Source organism: Parasteatoda tepidariorum, chromosome 5 (genome assembly GCF_982258835.1).
Source record: "Parasteatoda tepidariorum strain Cologne lab strain chromosome 5, Ptep-v5.0, whole genome shotgun sequence".
NCBI lineage: Eukaryota > Metazoa > Arthropoda > Arachnida > Araneae > Theridiidae > Parasteatoda > Parasteatoda tepidariorum.
The window spans coordinates 69,710,298-69,730,310 of NC_141759.1; the positions used below are offsets into that span (position 1 = coordinate 69,710,298).

Genomic DNA, 20,013 nt, shown 5'->3' on the forward strand with positions numbered 1-20,013 from the left:
AAATGAGTAAATATGAAAAGTGATATTTTCTTGCAAATTTTGCCAAAAAATAGTGATTTTGAAGCAGACTGAATCCTGGAAACCCTAGTAACAGTCACACAACAAACAATATTTTCAAAAATGCTTTATGAAGAAACATGTTCAGACATACAAGTGGTTTTAAATTTAAGAAGCATAGATGAAAGCTTCCAAAGTTAGTCTAAGATTTTTACCGAATAACTACAAACAATGCAATTTTTTTAATGTATGTAGGTCAAAATTAATTGCAAGCGCAATAATCCACACGGAACAAAACTTAATGCGTACATTTCAGAAGCTTTAGCTGTTAACTCTTAAAAATTAAAATTTTAAGGGTAAAATTTAAAAAATATCTGGGTTACAACTTGGAAACAGAGGAAACTACCATTTTATGGAAAACAACACGTTTTTGTATTGCTTTTGAGTTTTTTTTAATAGCTTTTAAAATAAGTGATTTGATGAATTAAAGTGGCAATATATAGAACATTTTTAAAAATAAATAAATATTTATCTTTATAAAAAGTTCTTTCTTGATGTTTCAAATGCAACAATATTTCTGACATCATTCTAAAACTCATTGGCTTTTAAGAACTAATTTATCAATGCTCATTATACGGATAGATCTCTTGCACAGAAATAAATCAAGAGGACATTAAAATTCGCTTCTGAAAATATGAAAAAATAAATAAATAAATTTTCTCGCCACTATTTTCAAGAAAAATGTTAGCGATAATGTGAAATCATTCAAATTCTCTCGACACAAAAATTTGGTTTCCGTAAACTCTAGAGTCTAAAGTAATCGCTTCGGTAAGATAAATTATGTAGAAGACTTGCGGCCTACTTCTGAAAATTTCAATAGCACCTCTGAATCACTGCAAAAAGAGGCCACTTTAAAACCAATTAAATTTATTTATTAATAAAAATCTACCCTTGTTATTATTTGTTATATTTTTTTAATTTCTTGATTTTATTTTATTGCTCCATATTATGTATTTTATATTATCTTGTAAATTTATTAAGTTATATTAAAAATTATTTATGCGGGTTTTCTGCCGCACCCCGTCTTGGATGAAAAATATATTAGGAAAAGTTTTTGAAACATAAAGTAAAATTAATATTAAATTTTAAACAGTAACATAATAAAGTTAAATATTAAACATAATAAAGTTATATTAAAAATTTTTTGTCCGGGTTTTTTTGTAGAAGACTGTATTTGAACGAAAGTTATATTTGGGAAAGTTTTGGAAACACAAAGTAAAACTCGTATTAAATATTAAACATTAAACAGTGTGAAACGGACAATGATACCGGGTAATCTTTACATTGGAAGCAATCAAAGAATTACTTGAAGTCTGTTTCTCACAGAAACAATTAAGAAGCATTTATTTTTTAATCCTTTTCGAAATAAAATTTTTTTTTATTTTTTCAATAGATCTAGGAAACTCCACCCCTATTCACTCCACTCATCCATGTTAAATTCGTCTTCATCATTGTCTTTCCCTTAACACAGGTCGAACAAAACAAAAACAAAGAACATTCTGTAAATAAATATAAGAGTTATTATAATTTGATATTAAAGCAATAAATAAAATTGGAAAAATAGCCAGCCTCCATAAAAAGATGCATTAACAGGCAACTTAGTTTGATCTATACAAGTTTCATGTCTCTAAAATAATTGAAAACATATTTAAAAGCCGGTTTCCCCTCTGTTATAATTGAGATATTTATTAGGAAAATGTATAAATAATCGTCATCTAACTCCTATCAACCAATTAAATAAACCACCAATTAAATATATTGATAAAATGGAAACAAATTATAAGGTCAAATGTCATTCTACCTGATATAAAGCACAGACAAAGGTTAAAATCCACCAAAAAATAATAAGTTAATTCTGAAGAATATTTTAGTAAATTTATTGTGATAACTTAGAACCTGATATTAAAATCATTCATTTGATTTCGTTTATTTTTTTTTTCCTAAATGCGAGGTAATAAAAACTATAATTTTTAAAATCAGAATTTCCAGTTAACCGTTTCCATATCAAGCAGAAAAATTACAAAGTTAATGGTCTAAATATCGAACATTTTAGTTTATTTACCAGAAATGGGATTTTTTTTAACCGAAATTTTCTTTACCATATACTAGTAATTTTTCTCATTGTAATTTCCAATAACAAAATGCAGAAATCGAACAAAAATCTGCCGTCTAATTCCTAAGAAATAAAGATTTGTAATATAGTTTCAATTTTATAACTAAAAAACTATTTGACGAATAATAATAAATAGTTCTTAGACTCTATATTTACATGAAAGTGAAATTTTAAATAAATGGATCTTGTAACTGTTTGCAAAAAATTTTTAATTCGCTTAAAAAGTTCTCGGATAAAGCAAAATACTCAGAAAGGGAATAATAGTTGAAAAATTTTGACTGCTCTTCCGTTTAAAATACTGGTACCGTAATTTCCATTGTGGGTCATAAGTCCGAAACCGTTAAAAGAAATAAGGAATATTTTTCTGGAGAATGTACGCTTTTATACCGGATTTCATAACTTTAAATTACGTCAGCATTTACTAATCAGCATATATATGGTTAGGCTATCGAAACATTAAGATATAGTCCTAGTACGAGAAAATTTGCTCGATAGAACAAAAGTTATTAAGGGTGATATCTTTTTATTATTTTTCTCACTGCAAACACTGCGCTATTGCTCTTGAACAAATACCTGCAATCACAGCAAACTTACCCTTTCCCGAAAACCCTTGTTCTCAATCTCTCCGCCAGAACCTTTTTAGTTTCGTTTTTGCAGAGAAAAATATTAGTTTACCGTTGTAACAAGTGTTGGCTGAATAACGAAGTCACATTCAATCTCCTTGAGAAATGTACAAATTCTGTATCAATATTAAGTTAATAAAAAAATTAATATTTAGGATTGTATTTGTATTAATTAAAAAATTATAATAATTTTAAGCTTAATTTTAAAGTAGAAAAGCAGGAATAAAACTAGCGCACTTATCTGTGAAATGTTACAATATAATACTATCCTAAGAAAACTTTTCATTGCAGCCAAATGCACAGCACTCTTGCATCAACCCTTATGTCTTAATTAAAAAACACAAGTAATTATGTAACGATATAAAATAACAATTGGGTAACTGCATTCAAGAAGAAGATTGCAGGTGCCTACACATGTGACCTATGATGCCAGCGCCAGTTGATCGCTTATAAGCAAATTGGCATGTTAAAGTTGAAATAAGTTTCTCTACATAAGTTAGACTCCTGATTAACGTGAAATTAATAAAATATAGCGCTGTATCGCTCATCGAATTTGCTAAAATATATTTCTTTCTCTCCTACGTCTTTTACTTTACTGAGATTTGTTATTCATTTATCTATTTATTTATGTATTTTATTTCGTGAAACCTGGCAACTTCAATGCATAATAAGTTATGTTCTACGTGGCTTCAAGCCTGTCTTTATGGTAAGTAAGAAATATATAGTGATAGAATGTAGAACGTACTAAAGGCTTATTACGTACACGCAAGAGAATCGAATCCTGACATGGTTTGCTTGCTCAAAAGAGACCGGAAAGAGTTGTGGCTAACGTAAACAGATGCCACGTTTTGACAGCCAATCAGTATCGAGATACCAGCACTACGTCACTTGCAGGTATCCCATTGCAATACGAAACCAATGAAAGGGGAAAGAAAAAGTTGCAGTCAACCACAAGTTCAAGCTGAAGTCACGTTAATTCATCTTGTCCATTGCTCAAGGATAATGTTACCTTCTCTACTCGACTATAAAAACATCCAAAATACATTGTATTTTGTAATAAGATCTATAATATGCAGTTTCAGAATCCTTACCAAAATAAGGTAAATGAAAATGTAAAATAAAAATTCTTTATACATTAGTGATCACAAACTAATATTTAAATGCGTTTAAGGCAAAACACTATTGGTATCTACTGAAGAAAGCAGCACAGAAAACTTCGAAACCTTTTCAATTGACGATACAAAATGGCGATAAGTTCAAAGACATTACTTTAGAAACACCAAAATTAATTAAGCAATAGAGAGTGGTTCTAATGTTTTTCTTTCCACTTTCATTGATGTTTTGGCTTCTTCAGCGCTTAAATACTGATGGGTAACTTCTAACTTGTATACTTTTCAATTTTGATAAAGTTTCTTAAAATAAATATTATGGACGTGCATTACAGAACATCCTAATCAAGAATCAGGTTGATAATCATGATAATTAATCAAAATATTAATTTACAATTTGACTTATTATAAATAGGAAAACAATTTACGACGAACACAAATAGTGAGTTAGTTAATAAATAATTTTAGATTTAAGAAAAATTGATGGTTAATATATTTTTGAACAAGGAATGTAATTGTAAATCTTTTCACTGTATGCAATTCAAACGCAATTATTTTTAAGATTGACACAAATAGAATTTAAAAGAAATTAATTCCACATATGTGAAAATTGTATTTTATACTCCACTCAAATATTAATATAAATCTCATTAATATCAATACTTGGAAAAATGTTATATCTGTCTTGCATAATAATGCACAATGGGTTTTGGTTCCACTAAAATTTTCCTTTTTTGAATACCGTGACATGTGTCATTTTTAATTTACTATGCACATGTGGCACAAAACTATATATATACTATTTCAAACGGTGGAATATAGTGACTTAGAGTCAAGTAAAAATAGCGGGTGATAGTCAGGTAACCTAAATCTTCTACTAAAGTATCAACATGCATGTAAGCCAAATGGTTGTAGCTTTAGCTGTTGCGAAAAGAGACGCCGATCTCGATGCCGAGTTTGAGGAATCTATGGAGGAAATAGAGTCTATTAAAAAGAAATGTAAGGCTTTAGAGTACGCTACTCATACAACGGGACTCGTTACCAACCTTATTGGCGATATTCCAGACATTCCATTAGTGACCGAAACAGTCAAAGTAGTTGCATCAGGGGTTGCTGCAGTAGCCCACGTAGCTGAATATGGAATGAATATAGCCTCAACAGCAATGGAATGCGATGATTGGAATTTCGAGGAAGTAAAGGCGATCATGGAAAAAAGATTCAGTGAGATTGATAGAAAACTAGATAGAATGACAGAAGCGATGGAGCGAGTAACGGAGATGGCCACTAAAACCTACGATGCTGTTGAAAAAACTCGAGAAGAAATGAATTGGGGATTTAAAAACATATTGACAACGCTTAAAAATCGCGAGGTACTACCTATACTGAAAAGAATGAATAAATTTTCGCGATACTTTGAGGAAATGAGAAACGAATTGAGCAAACTACCAGAGAACCAATTCATATTCAGGTTGACGAAAAAAGATAACATTCTTGATTACTTAAAAATTGCAAGAAAACCTGAAGGTCTGCACTCCGATTTACTTGAGCTCATGGATAAAAATTACCATTACGCGATTCCCACTGATGCAAAGGATTCTAAAGCATTTCAAGCACTTTATGCCTTATTTTATGGTACACAAACGTATGCAGCAGTAATGTTTTTTCTCCTGAAACAGCATGCCTATTTAGCGGATTACTATTATCAAGACGGCGAAGATAAAAAATTTAACGAACAATTTGAAATCTTGGTAGCTACATTTAATGAATTTAAAACATCCCTTACTGGAAACCATGGTGTAATTAACGAAGTCGTTAAAACATTAGATGAAGTAAAAAGCAAAGATTTCATTAAAGATGCTAAGAATGATTTATACGAAGATATTTCTCGCAGAGGAAGTATCTTAAATGAACTGAAATCCAAAATTACAGGAATGGAATTGAATATTATAGAAGATACACCAGAACCCGTATTTGATTATGACTTTACTGAACCAGCCATTCCCTCTAACTATTTGGACTGGGAGGACAAATCGAATATACAATACGCTGTGCAGTTAAAAAGTACGGACGGTACATATTCTAGATTCAGCCAGTGGATGGAACCTATAAAGGTAGACGGAAAAGCAAACCCAACAATTAAAGTTCATAGAGACGAACGCGAAAGATCAAGGCTTGTTTTTCGAAAAGTTAACGATGGAAAACCTCAATTAATAGGAGTTTTAGAAAAATCTCAGGTAGAATTTCGAGATGTTGATCGAGATCTTTACGAAGCTTCAAGAGCTAAGGATCAAAGTAAAGGATTAGAATATATGCCTAAATTAATCGAGGCAGGTGCTTATATAAGTGCAAGATTTGAAATGAATAGATGCGTTATGCACGGCGCAGCTGAGAGTGGAAATGCAAAAATTGCGATGCGGTACCTTATAGATGACAGAATAGGAGAGATTCTGGATGCAAAAGATGACAAAGGTTTTACTCCAATGCATGTTGCTGCGAGTACTAAAAATGCTGGTTTTGTAAAGTTTTTAGGTGACCGAAACGCAGACGTAAATGCCCAGACAGCAGAAGGATTAACACCACTACATATTGCTGCGAAGAACGGCTTCTACATCTCGGCTCAAAATTTACTTGCTTATGAAAGAACTGAAATCAATAAACCAGAAAAATCTGGTTATACACCTTTACATTACGCTGTACGTGGTACAGCAAAAACCATTAAACTTTTACTTGCGGATGAACGGATTGAAGTAAATGCCCTATCTGATTTTGGTCTGACACCTTTTCACTTGGCTGTCATGAAAGGTAACCGAGAAATTTGTGATGCTTTATTAAGCAGTGGGAAAGTAGAAGTGAATGCTGGAAACAGAGATGGCATGACTCCTTTGCATTTTGCAGCTTTAGAAGGGAATGCAGACATGATTCAGTACCTTCTTTCAGGGAAGAAAGAAGTCGAGGGAGTAAACCCTAATGTCGTTACCCCGGCTAGTAATTGGACACCACTTTATTTTGCTATTTATTTTAAACAAAAAGATGCTGCACTTGAACTTCTCAAAAATAACAATGTTGATATCAGTATATCTTCCAAAGAAAATGTATCACCCCTTCAACTTTCTATTGCAAACGGGATAACAGAAGTGTTCGATGAATTGTTGAAAAAGAATCCTAATCTGGAAGCAACGTCAAACGAAGGTCTTACTGCTCTTCATGTCGCTGCCCTACGCCCGGAGACTGTTTTTACTTCAAAGTTACTTGACAAAAACGTTAATATAAACTCAGTGTCCAAAGATGGCTCGACTCCTTTACATTTAGCATCGAGGGCTGATAAGAAAGATCAGATATCCTTTTTAATAAGCAAAGGAGCTAATATGAAATTATATTATAATCAGAATTTCTTACCAATACAGTATTCAATTAAAAATGTTAATTTGCAAGCAATGAGAGAAGCTGTAAGTCAGGATCCAAGTATAGTTGATGGACATACTCAAGAAGGTCGAGATGTATGGATGTACTGTCTTCAGTTTATCATCGGAGCCGTCAGCCATTATCGAAGGAACCAAGATTCAAATGAGTATCGAAAATACAAGGACTTAGAACCATTCGAGGTTTATAATAAATTGGGTTATTACGATTTACTAAGAATCGTAGTTAATAATTCGTCGATGGAAGCTTATGTTCAAGCAACAATGGAAATTGCTGATCGAATGGGTAGAGTGTGCATAGAAAAAGAAAAATACCCTAATGCAAAACCATGTTTACTTATGGATGTTCGCTCAAAGCGTAACATTGAAGCTGTTGACACAAAAGCTTATCTGTATCCAAAAATACGTTCAATAAAGGAAACTATTCATAATCTCTTAGAAACGAAATTATCCAATAGCAGTAGCTCTTTTCCAAATGCAAAGAGCTCATTGGTTCAAAGTATGAATGCTAATGGAATATTGCTTTTGATGGATCTTCTTGTTAGAAAATTCACAAATGAGAAGTATAATATGAAATTGAAAGCTCCGATGTCTGCATTAGAATCTCAAGTCACCGCATTGGAAATTGTGGAAAAAATTAGTAATTTTGTAGACAGCGTTAGTGATGTGAAAGCAGAAGAGTTAATCGATCTTGCAAAATTGCTCTCAGATGTATACAAATCCATAGAAGGTGGAAATAGCAATATGATTCTCAGTCTTCTGTGTGACCAGTTGAGGAGTATTGTAGATCCTGAGAGCCTGGAGGGATTCCTTTCAGATTTGGTTTCCGATGTTCCAGGGGGCCAGGATGCTTTTAACACCGTAAAAGAATATTGCTTGTCCGAAACTAAAAGCGAATGATGTTTTCTTTCTAAATCGTTTCCTCAATTTTCTGTTTCCCAGGGTTAAACTAAAATTTCACACCCACTATTTTATTTAATGCACGCTTTCCTTTTCTCTAAAGTAAAGTAACTGATGTTACCACAGCCCTAAACAGTATATGCATTTTCAAAAAAATATTCCATATATAATATTTATTATGAAATTTTTATAGGCAAATATTTATGAAACAATTTTGTCGTATTCATTAATTAATGAAATAATTAAACTTTAAGCTAATATAATTGTTTTCATTCGTTTCGTACAATAAACACGACTTCTCAGAAAATACTAACACTAAAAATTCACAAATAAAGAATATGCTTACTGATAAAATATGCATTAAATAAATGTTTGTCAACACTAACTATCGAAAATTTTCTGAATGACTCAATTGATTGCGGTTGAACAATAGTCATTTTTGATGCATTTTTCACAAATATAACAATTATATCATTATAACAATTTATTTGCTAAATGAAATCTTACAAGAAATCGTTTGGCATTCATTTTTTCCCGGAAGGACGCTCTAGGGTAATTGAATGATTCGAAATTAAATTCAAACATAAGACAGATAAAACGTTATAATTTTTATATGGAATATAAAATTTTTAAGTCATAAACTTTAGTCATAAATATAGTAATATTAACTTTATAACATAATAAAACATAATATAATTCAGTCAAAAATATTTATTTCTTAATTATTTAAGGCTTTCAACCTTCTTTTTTCTCAAACTTTTTTGTAAAACATGAGTATATAAATCATGGAGCATACTGCTATCAATATACTATCAAAGTATTATTACTAGTATACTATTAGAATTATAAAGTAGACTATTAAAGTATCATTAAGCTTTACACGATATAATTGATTTGATGCATATGTGAATTATATTTTGTTTCCTTGGATATAACTAGAGCATAATGAAATTAAATATTTCTTACAAATAGAATTTGTGCTCAAATTCACGATTCTAGTAGTTCCCGATTTTTTCGAAAAAAAAAACTTCCATTCTTGAGCAGTTTTTAATTTTTCCTTTGGTGACTCCAGGCAATGACTATAACATCTTAGAATTAGTAATTCATGATTCAAACTCAGATTATTCTCCCACAACAGATAAAATGTGTATTGGCGCAGAAAAAAAAGCTGGAAATACCTTAAATTTATTTATAAAAGACAGATTGTAATTGGGAAAAAAAGGATAAACAAGTTGCTAGTTTTTAAAGTAAACAGAACTTCTGGAATACATAAAATGACCCCCGTGTGCCTTGCCGAATATGAAATTATGCTTTTTTGCGAATAATATGCTATTTTATAACTTCTGCGAGTTTATAACAGTTACTCCAGACTTTTAGGTCAAGTGAAGCTTGTCTACAGTCTCCGCTGTCTATGCTTATTCTGAAAATGGTGCAAAATGTCGCAATATGGAGAAAAAGCCACAGTTTCGTGAAAATGTAAAGTCTTGTATAATTTTTAATTTAAAAAATTACTCCAATGATCTGGGCTCATAAAAAGTTGCTGAAAATGAGAATAAGGCATTGATTTTGATAATTTCAATCGAGGTGAAAAAATGTTGTCAAATTAGTGATTTTTTAAAAAAATTTTCTTTATTTTTAAAACATGTAAGTTATTAGCTCTTTCTAATGCTTTCTAAAGCTCTTTGTTATGTTTCAAATAAGAATGAACTTTAAACTATTTAAAACTGGCTAATTATCCTTGTAGATGACACAAAGATGTTTGTGAAAGAAAATTGTTACTAATTATTGGAAGTTTAGTCACTGTTTCACCAGTATTCTAGAGTTTGTAATATCGTGGAATGATGTTTAATTTCCAATGGAAACACGAATTAATTACGTGTTTCAAGAAAAAAAGGGGTGCATTATTATAAGCTTGACAAAATAAATATCTTGTAAATTCGAAAAGTTTGATTGTCTTAACGTCTTTATGACGTGTTGTACTATGCCAGCATTTTCAATTAGTCATGACATCACTGTCATATTTATCCATTTATAGGCAATTAAAAGCATAATTTAGTATTTGTGTAAAATTTAACTTTTTTAAATATTTGGAAGGAAATTGTCTTATGAAACTCATACAGTGCATGATGTTCTACTATGATCTTTGCTTTTAGAATATTTGTCAAAAATGAAATAAAAAATATTCGCTTGAGGCACTGTGAATTTGCTTTCAAGAAAGAAACAATAAAAACAGTTCAGTTCAACAGTTCAATGTTGCCGACCGGCCTGTGTAGGGGGCAGGGAACTGTCCTTGCATCAGAAAGGTTCTGGGTTTGAATCCAGGGCAAGGCATGGATGTTCCTTCCTTCTCTGTACTATCTGTCCTCACTGTGGGAGCGACGTTGGCCCACCTAATATGGTGCCCCTGAAAGAGAGGCCAACAAAATCACCCTGTATATACTGTTTTATACACCGAAGTGAATACTGTGGATGATACTGTTTTATTGTTTTAAATTAGCGTACAATCCAAAAATTTTAAATCTGGTATTACTATTTAAAATAAAGTAAATGTTGATGCAGGAAATAAAACAAAAAAAAATATTTGAAAACACGAATTAGTTGATTCGTATTAAAAGAAACTGCTATCATACACAGTCCAGTCACATTAATGTGACCGCCACCTACTTTCGACGTCAACGTGAAATAACCAATCACAGAAGGCAGATAGCAGCACATTGCAGTGGAGTGCATATAAAGGATGTCCTAGGGCATCGGAAAACATTTCAATCGTTGGCGTAATGCAGTAACGTAGCGATTTATCCGACGTCCAAAAGTGAGTGATTGTTGACTTTCGGGCCAAAGGTGGAAGACTTTCGGAAATTACTAACTTTGTGAACTGTTCGCGTGCCACCGTGGTAAAAATATACCGTGCATGGCAAAATGGCACTATCCGAAATCAGTGGAGTAGCACATGTGGTGCACCACGGGCTATAAATGACAAAGGCGAACGAAGGCTACGGAGATGCGTTCGGGCGAATAGACGTGCAACTGTTGAGGAACTGACCGCTCAGATGAACCAAGGGGCTACCACGAGTAAACCTAATTGACTCTCTTTCTGTACGTCTCGCAGATGTCCGCTCTGCCAAAGGTGGTTATTCTGGCTTTTGACAGGTGGTCACATTATTGTATAATTCTCCGCAGCATAACAATGAGAAACTATAAGTCTTTTTTACTGTCGGAAAAGAAATCTTAATAATTCTGATGAGAGAAATAAAACTCTGAAATCGAATCTAAAATCTAAATTATTAAAAATGAACGATGATGGTGACTAACGAGCATTTTCTTTAACTCTTGTATCTCGCTTGTCAAGTACTTTAGAATGATATGATAATTTTATAGTGGATTGATAGCCGTTAAGAATAAAAAAAAATATTTTTCGGAGGTTAACAATGAGATAGTAGAAATATCTTTTTTTCTATTTGAAGGTAGTCTTAATAAAATCTGATGTGTAAAACAAAACTCTGAAATCAAATCTGAAATCTGAATCAAATATGAATTAATAAAAAAGGAAACTGCGTTCATAATATTCCCCTTTGGTTAACATGGAGAAAGTAGAAATCTTTTTCCGGTCAGAGGAGGAGTTTAAACTTAGGAATCAGAATGATTACAAAAAGCAAACTGATTTACTATAAAACGGCTTTCGAATTCTATGCTAATGTGTTAGTCAGATATAGAGGGAATCTCTAAAATTATATTTTATTCTGCACTCAATTCAAGGTTGTGTTATAAAAATATTACAGATTATAGTAATGATTTTTTTATTGAAAAGGGATTAAATACTATCATAATTTGGTTCTTAAATGTTAGGAAATATGTTATGCATATTTCAATATCACTCGCTGTAGAAAACTTTTTTCATTAGAGTTATAAACTGGCAAACTGATGTTATGTTTGATAACATCGGTTAATCACTGATGTTATCGTTAATGATAGCTGATGTAATCTTTAAAATATTTGACAAAACTCACTTGTCTACAGTTTGGTTTAATACAAAGGCTTCCACTAAACCAATGAGAAAATTCCATTTTTTAACGATTTTGAATTAAATATTTAATATTGCATGCTGTATTTTTAGAACACGTGGTTAACCTGTAATCCGCTACATAGACACACAAAAAAAATTCTTTATTTTATTATATATATAGAGATATATTGTTCGCTAACACCTATAGCAAATATTCAAGAATGATACAAGCGAATATCAAACTTAATTGCCAATGATCTTCACTCATGCAAAATCTTTGCTCATCCCCACAAGTAATTTCACATTAACCAAGTAGAATTTTATTTTTCCTTTAATATAACTGAATAGAATAAGAAAAGAATTCAAAATAATTAAAGCAATAAAAATAATACTTCCAAGGGAAAAACGCTCTAGGCAGCTGAGAATTCAGAAGGAATTGAAACAAAAGAAACAATGAAAAATGAAAAAAATGAATGAATATGACAACAGAAGCTGACGTCCTCAGGAAGTACCTGCTCCGGAAGCCATAAAAACAAAACCTTTTTTTATCGAGAGAACACGACAAATGTCTAAAATTGCTCTCTCTGTACCCCGAAAGTTTTGTCCAGGAAGGTCCAGGAAGAGAATGCAATACAAAATATAAAATACATAAAGCAAATACGGAAGTATAAAAACAGGACAAGTACGTAAGAATAATACGCTCAAAAGCTTACTTAAAACAGAAATCCAATCACCAAATTACGCTACTGACTGCGAGACACAACTAAATTGAAATAAACATAAAAACAACGCCCCCTAATTTGCACGGAAGCACAGTGGGCCAGCATCCAAGGTTTCGTGGCCAAAACTAGTATTTCGGTAAAATTTGTTTCAAAATTTGGGGGGTTTTATTTAGAGGTTTTTATGCGCAGGTAAATTGAATTCATAGTTGAAATTTTGAAATATACTAAAAATACCCCAAAAAACAAATTGGCGGCTGAAGTATGGTGAGCAAAAATAAAAGAAATTATATAGTACGTTTAAGTAATTAAATGTAGCAATGAAAATATGATAATTTTCGTAATTTTATATTAAAAATGGAAAGCAAATTATATTTAAGAAGTAATATTACACATTAACGCGAATTAATTACAAAATAAAGCGAAAACATTAAAAAAGAGAAGCATTTTTTTTTTTTTTTGGTATATTTAGCCCACCTTTGAAATACGGGCAAAATGGGGCAGGTTTTTTCGAAAGAAGAAACATAAAAGAAGAGAACAAAAAAAAGTTTAGCTAGCTACCTCGTGGAACTTTTTGGAACTAAGTTTCGAAAGTCATTCAAACATTGTAAAATGTCAAATGATAAGATATAAACTATAAATTTGTCAAGAGTATTAACTAATCCAACAAATTGAAAAATTGTACTATAATTTCAGACTAATTACTCTGATAGAAATGTAACACTAAAGTGAAATTCCTATATATATTTCTGAAATAAAAATTTAAAAGTTAAATTTAAAATTTTTTTTTAAATTTTTTTCATTACATTGTACTTCTGTCGGTCCAAAAAGTAAATTATAATGTTTGGAATGATTATAAATACTTAATTTGGGCTATATTAAAACTGCCTACACATATTTTAGTTGAAAATTTAATGTTTGACTTTTGGCCAAAGATCATGGTCTTCTGACCCACAGAAGAAAAAAAGGGACAGAAAAAAAGAGCCAGAAAATAGTGACATCATTAATAGAAATGCTTGACCGGGGCAACTCAATCAAGACTTGGATTTTGCCCTATTAAAAGAAAAAACGAAACTAATAATTCTCAATCATTTTCTTAATTTTAAAATCAATATTACAAAAATTAAAAGGAAAACCATTATTTTACATTAACCATTATCACATCATATTTATTCATTTTTCATTGTTTCTTCTGTTTAAATGGAATAAGGAATACTTTCTTTCGATAATTCTTTCAGCAGAATAAAGGACTTTGATGGATTACTCTATCAAAGCTGTTGCGACTTTGAAGACATTAACACAGTATTGTCGAAAAAGTAAGCTCTTTTATTACAATTCTTAAATGTACATACTGACTCTATGATATTAATCTTTCTAAAATTGGATTATTGGATTTATTAAATTCCAGAGATTTAATAAGTGCCGAAACAAACTAATGCAACCGAAAATTATCTTGTTGCAAAATATCCCATGAAAGATGAGCTTTGGAAAAGAATGCGTTAAGTGACACTTCAGTAAATGCGAATATATTATCGTTAAGTATAGGAATCTATAAGTTGCTCACAGAACATCTGTATGGACTTACTTTGTCACCCTGTTCAACAGTAATTGCTGAAATTCGCTTTACGAAGAACAAATATCGCTAATTATTGTTGAATAGTAGGAAAAAGTAAAATCTAAAATAGTGAATATTAATCACTACATAGATAATAATATATGACACAAAGTGCACAAACAACACACATAGTGTACTGTTAATTGATTCTGCAACATGCACAAAAATTAAAGTCACAACCATAACGACTGTTGGAGCATGATATCAATCTAAATCTACATTTTCAAAAAAGTTGATCCAATATTGAAGCATATTATCACTTTAAGGCAATTGGTTGGTAAATTGAACCATTGTCCATTCACGATTAACCATAGTACAGCATAATCGTTTTCAGGAAGTACGATAAAAGTACAATTTTCAGAATATTCATTCATTATAGTATGGTTAAATCTGTTATAATTTACATTCTAAAATTGCGGTAAAATTACCGACAGCAGCTTGTCTATCCAGTTAACCAAAAAATTTATTGTAAAGAACATTTTTTACTTTTCAGGTTTTAACATCATTTTCAATTAGTATGGTTAAAAAACCATGAATGCGCAAAACTACATGATTTTTTGACCATTAACTGCTAGCATGGTCACAAAACTGTAAAAAATTTTAGCTGGATATTGGAGCTAGGCCTTTCTTTAAGTAACTTTTATTGGGGTTAGGTTATGGTTCAGTTTTGTTTCATCATATGCACCATGAAATGTGGTTCAATAAATTTATCTGGTTATTTCATCTATCGTGCACTAGGGGAAATACTAGATTTTTTAGTGTTAAGCAGCTTTATATTGCTGCTATCTATTAGAAAAAGAGGGCATCATATTCTAATCTTCCAGGGTCACAAATTGGGGGGTGCAGGAAACTGGAAACTCTTCATGTGTAGATCAGAGTAGAGGAAATATTTTATTTCATAACCGTCATTGAACAGCTGACCCAATTTTCGGCTTACGACTACCGATCTTCAACTTCATAGCCTTGTAAATTTGAACCCAATTAAGAAGACAAGGGAACTCCTGGATCAAGCATTGGGAGAAGTATGCCATCGTGTAGGAGTTTTTGATGGAACTAACTCGCATTTGCGCTACACGGAGAGGAAATCCAGGGAAACCTCCCATGGTCAACCTGGCGGCAATGGAAAACTAACCCATAATCTGTCTACCACTGAGGATATTTCAAGGTAGCATTGTGGTTGAAGCGATCCATGCGCGGAATTCGTATCGACCAGTCACCGCTGAGATTTGAAACCGGGTCAACTCATTAAAATCATCGCTCTATCACCTGAGCCACCACGGCTCTCGGAGAAAAAATTGTGGTGTCTCTGGTACTCGAACCCCCGTTCTCTCATTATAATAATTATTTCTTTCGTAAAGATTATTGACGCCAATACTATTATTGAAGCCAATGATGGTTAATTAATTTAGTGATAGGTAGGGGAGAGTGGAGTCAATTGTAACAGAGTACGATTGCAACAGAGCAAAAATTTCGAGTGTCGGGTTCTAGATTTGGTTCCTAGGTGGCGCACAAGGTGTATTTAATGAATCTACATGTACACCCCTGGTGGCAACCATTTTTATGTACTTTTGAAAGAGTTACATCACAAAAGATATTTTCACGCTACGTAAGTACTTTTTTTTAGTATTAGAATATTATATTGTAACAAAGTAATTTTGTTTAAACAAATAAAAATTATTAACTGAATATGTAAGTGGACACCTTAATTAACATTTCAATAAAAGAAAATTAGTTTTGGTAATTAACTAGCATTGTTTTTAACAAATGAAGCTGAAATGGCGTCTTGGGGACAATTGTAACAATAAGTAAAGGAACGATTGTAACAGCTGAAAATAAATAATTTTATGTTTACAAACCATTACTAAACTCTATAAGAACCACCAATAGTTTCCTTTATCATTTATGTTATGCTGCATGCGCATTATTTTATTTGTCACCTTTCACAGCATAAATTAAAATTTTTAACCCCTTAAAGTTAAAAGTTTAACCCTTTAGGTTTCTGCTCATTATTATTTTTACTCCTAAAATATCACTACTATTTTGATCAATAAAAAAATATATCACAACTATATGATAATATGTATAATTAACTATGTTTTAGTTGAACTTATGAACTGTTACAATTGACCCCGTAAGTGGGGACAATTGTAACAAGTGCACGACTGTCAAAAATTGTTAATAACTAATATAATAACATTTAAAATAAGGTATTTATTTTTTTTTCTAGTAGAGGATAGTCTGCTTTACTCGTCTGTCAATTAATACTAATAATATATTGGATTTTTGTTAGTTAAAAATAGTTAAGTAAAAAATGTTACAATTGACCCCACTCTCCCCTACTCTTTGAAAAAATTTATTTAAGTTGCCTGAAAAGATGATCATTTTCATAATCACTTGGTGCTTTGTTAGTGAAATCAGGAAAGAGAGTAATAATAAGTAAATAATATATTGGCTACTAAATTGATACACCAAATCATAACTGTATGAAAACGAAAAATAAACCACAAACTTTAAAATCAATGGGAAAATAAATTACTTAACGGGGGATCACATATTTTTTCCACCCACGATTAACAGAACACCTCAGCCAATTCAGTACTAAATATAAATAAAGACATTTGGCTTTCTTTTACAATATGGGGAAAAGAAGCTGTGATTATTTTTTAATGAGTAAAAATGAGCAAAATTGTAAAACTTTGTGCTATGTAAAAACAAAATTCGATGTTCCTCCATGCCTGATAATTTTTATTTGGAGTGACATTTACTGTTCATATTATTATTTGATGTTTTTTTTTTTTTCGCCAAGAGAAACATTTTCCTCATTTTCGATAACTGGCACTGACTAAACCACTGAACCAAAATGAGTGTTTAAGCATAACATTATATCATTCGACGCAGAATGTACTGGTCTTTAACTTTGATTTTTATTGAATTTTGCGTATGAGATATTTATTTAGATATTTTGTGGCAAAAACTGGAAAAAGTGCTGAAAATTTTGTAGCTTTTTTGTCTGAGAACGAGTTCAAACCAAAATCCTGATTTGATTGGGTTATAAGATTTAAAACAAAAAAAGTGTTATAAAAACCCTAATTATAAAGTATTCAAGAATAGCCACGCAATTTAAGATCATTGGATGACGTTAAATGTGTTTCCTGTAATGCTAGGCATACAGGTTAAAATTTTGAAATAATGTCCTTGACATCAGAAAGTTTGTTCCGAACACCACGATAGTTCTATGATATGAAACAAATGGACATTATAAAATGAATGGAGATAATTGAATGTTAACGTCAGGATGTCAGTCTAACAGACTTTCATCCTCAGAAGGATACAAAGATAATTCAACATCCATATTCTGAGGAGTCTCAGAAGTGGATTGTTTGACACATTGGACATACTTTGGATCCTTTTTCTTTCGGGAAAGACCAGGTTTTTCAATTGGAAGTAGTTTTTTCGTAGGGGGCTGTTTAGGAAAAGGTCGAGCCTTTTCAGAACCATCAATTTTAGATGTTTTGCTAGGAGGAGGTGATGTGCTTCTAAGGGTTTTTGTCGATGAATTCGTAAAATTAAATTTGGGCTTTTGAATAGATGACTGAAGCTTCTGTGAAGATACAGGTATGTTAGTTTGTGTACTGACTGAACAAAATTAAACTTTAGCAGCTGCAGAGTAGGATACGCCCGGACGGGGAGTATGGGTGGTGACTATTCTACGGGCTTCTATAAAGGTCAGATTTTGTAACACTTTCACGCTTTGAATCTCCTTCTCTTGTGACCACTTAGGACAGTTCCTGGAGAATGCAGCATGATTGCCCTTGCAATTAATGCAGAATGGCTGCTCCTTACAGGATGCCTCCACATGGCCAGCAACAGAACATCGAGCACATGTAAGTTGTCCTCGACAAGATGCTTTCGATAGGCCAAATTTTTGGCACTGAAAGCATCTTAAAGGGTTAGGTATATAGTGTCTTACTGGGTAATTGTACCAAGCAAGCTTAATAGATGGCGGTATCTTTGGTTGGTTGAAAGTCAGTATGAGGTGTTTAGTAGGAATAACTTTGTTATCTCTGCGAATTCGAATGCGACGAACAGAAATGACTTTTTGATCTTTTAAATTTTCAATTAGTGTTTCCTCAGTGTCGTCGATGAATTCTGACGATGAAATAACACCCTTAGAGGTATTTAAGGATGTATGCGGGGAGACTTTTACTTCAAATGAGCACATGGTAGTACAAGACGATAATATTTCTGCTTGTTTTTCAGAAGAAACCAGAACTAGAAGGTCACCAGAACGCTGTTTTGTAACAGATTCTACTTCCCCCAGTACAGATAACAGTGCTTTGTGAATTAGAAAAGGCGAAACTTTACTAAATGATGTGTTGGGAACTGTCGGGTTTGTGAGTGATATCACAAAATATCGAGCATAATCATACGGTATTGTAGGTGTTCCTCTGCTTTTTGATTGGTGTGAGGAACAGAGCACCTTCCCATTTTCTGCCATAGAAAATTTCATTCGTTTCTACTATCAGCGGCACCACCCACCACGGAGTCCTACATAGGGGATGTAAATAACAAGTTGATGCTGCCACCAATCCGTTACTTAACATCGATGCTAACTGATAGCAATACGCCCAAGAGTCACCCCTGAAGCAGCCTCCACCCTTAACGAGGTGCCCAGTAAGTGACCCTGGACTTGACCCTAGCCAGCAGATGACGTTTGTGACTAGCCGATTGGTGCACACAGGCCAATGTGCACCTGCCGTTTACCTGAAGCACGGGCCAAAGCAGTGTATTGGGGTACCAAGATGCCCCTCAACTGCCAGGATCCCCTTTTCCAGGGACAAGGGTCTCCACGCACGGCAAACACGTGGGTGGTCTCTTCCCACCTGGGTCCGATACTACAGGGTGGTAATCGAACACAGACAAAAAGCCCTAACCAGTTAATGTGGCAACCACGACTAGGGGGAAGAGAAAGAAGTGGGAGAAAAGGGAGAGGAAAGCGAAGGGAGGACAGATCACTAGGGTACCCCGGGGCGTGACTCCCTGTGTTTACCTAAAGAAGGTAAACCCCCTCAGGGGCTGTAAAATTTAACGAATCTTTAAGAGGAAGTAAATTTCTAACAAACAAAAATGAATGTAGCATATGGAACATTGAGGATTTAACCCAGTTTAATATATCTCAACCGCAAATCGAAACTGAAACCCAAAACTCCCCTCCACCCGAATCAAAGAGTGAACATTCTTTTTCTCATAAATCGTCTCAAGTACTGATTCGCAAAATGAAAATAATCTAAACACTCCAGCATTAAGACGTTCTGAAAGAATAAAAAATAAAATATCCGCGAAAGCTAACTTATCCTTGAAAGGATCATCAGTTCCTCAAAATTAAGACCAGGCGATAAATAGTAATAAATATTCCGAGTGGAAAACCGCAATGGAAAATGAACTTCTTTCTATG

General features: G+C 32.6%; 1 protein-coding gene across 1 annotated transcript; it reads left to right on the top strand.

The window, feature by feature from the left end:
• Nucleotides 1–4,792: 4,792 nt before the first annotated feature.
• LOC139426376 (delta-latroinsectotoxin-Lt1a-like) lies at nt 4,793–8,221 on the top strand. The gene has a single exon (XM_071185087.2). It carries the CDS (start codon nt 4,793–4,795, stop codon nt 8,219–8,221), a length of 3,429 nt encoding a protein of 1,142 aa, XP_071041188.2.
• Nucleotides 8,222–20,013: the final 11,792 nt, after the last annotated feature.

Bases quoted from the DNA above. Each gene is read 5' to 3' on its own strand.
- LOC139426376 (XM_071185087.2), top strand. From the start codon at position 4,793: ATGCATGTAAGCCAAATGGTTGTAGCTTTAGCTGTTGCGAAAAGAGAC.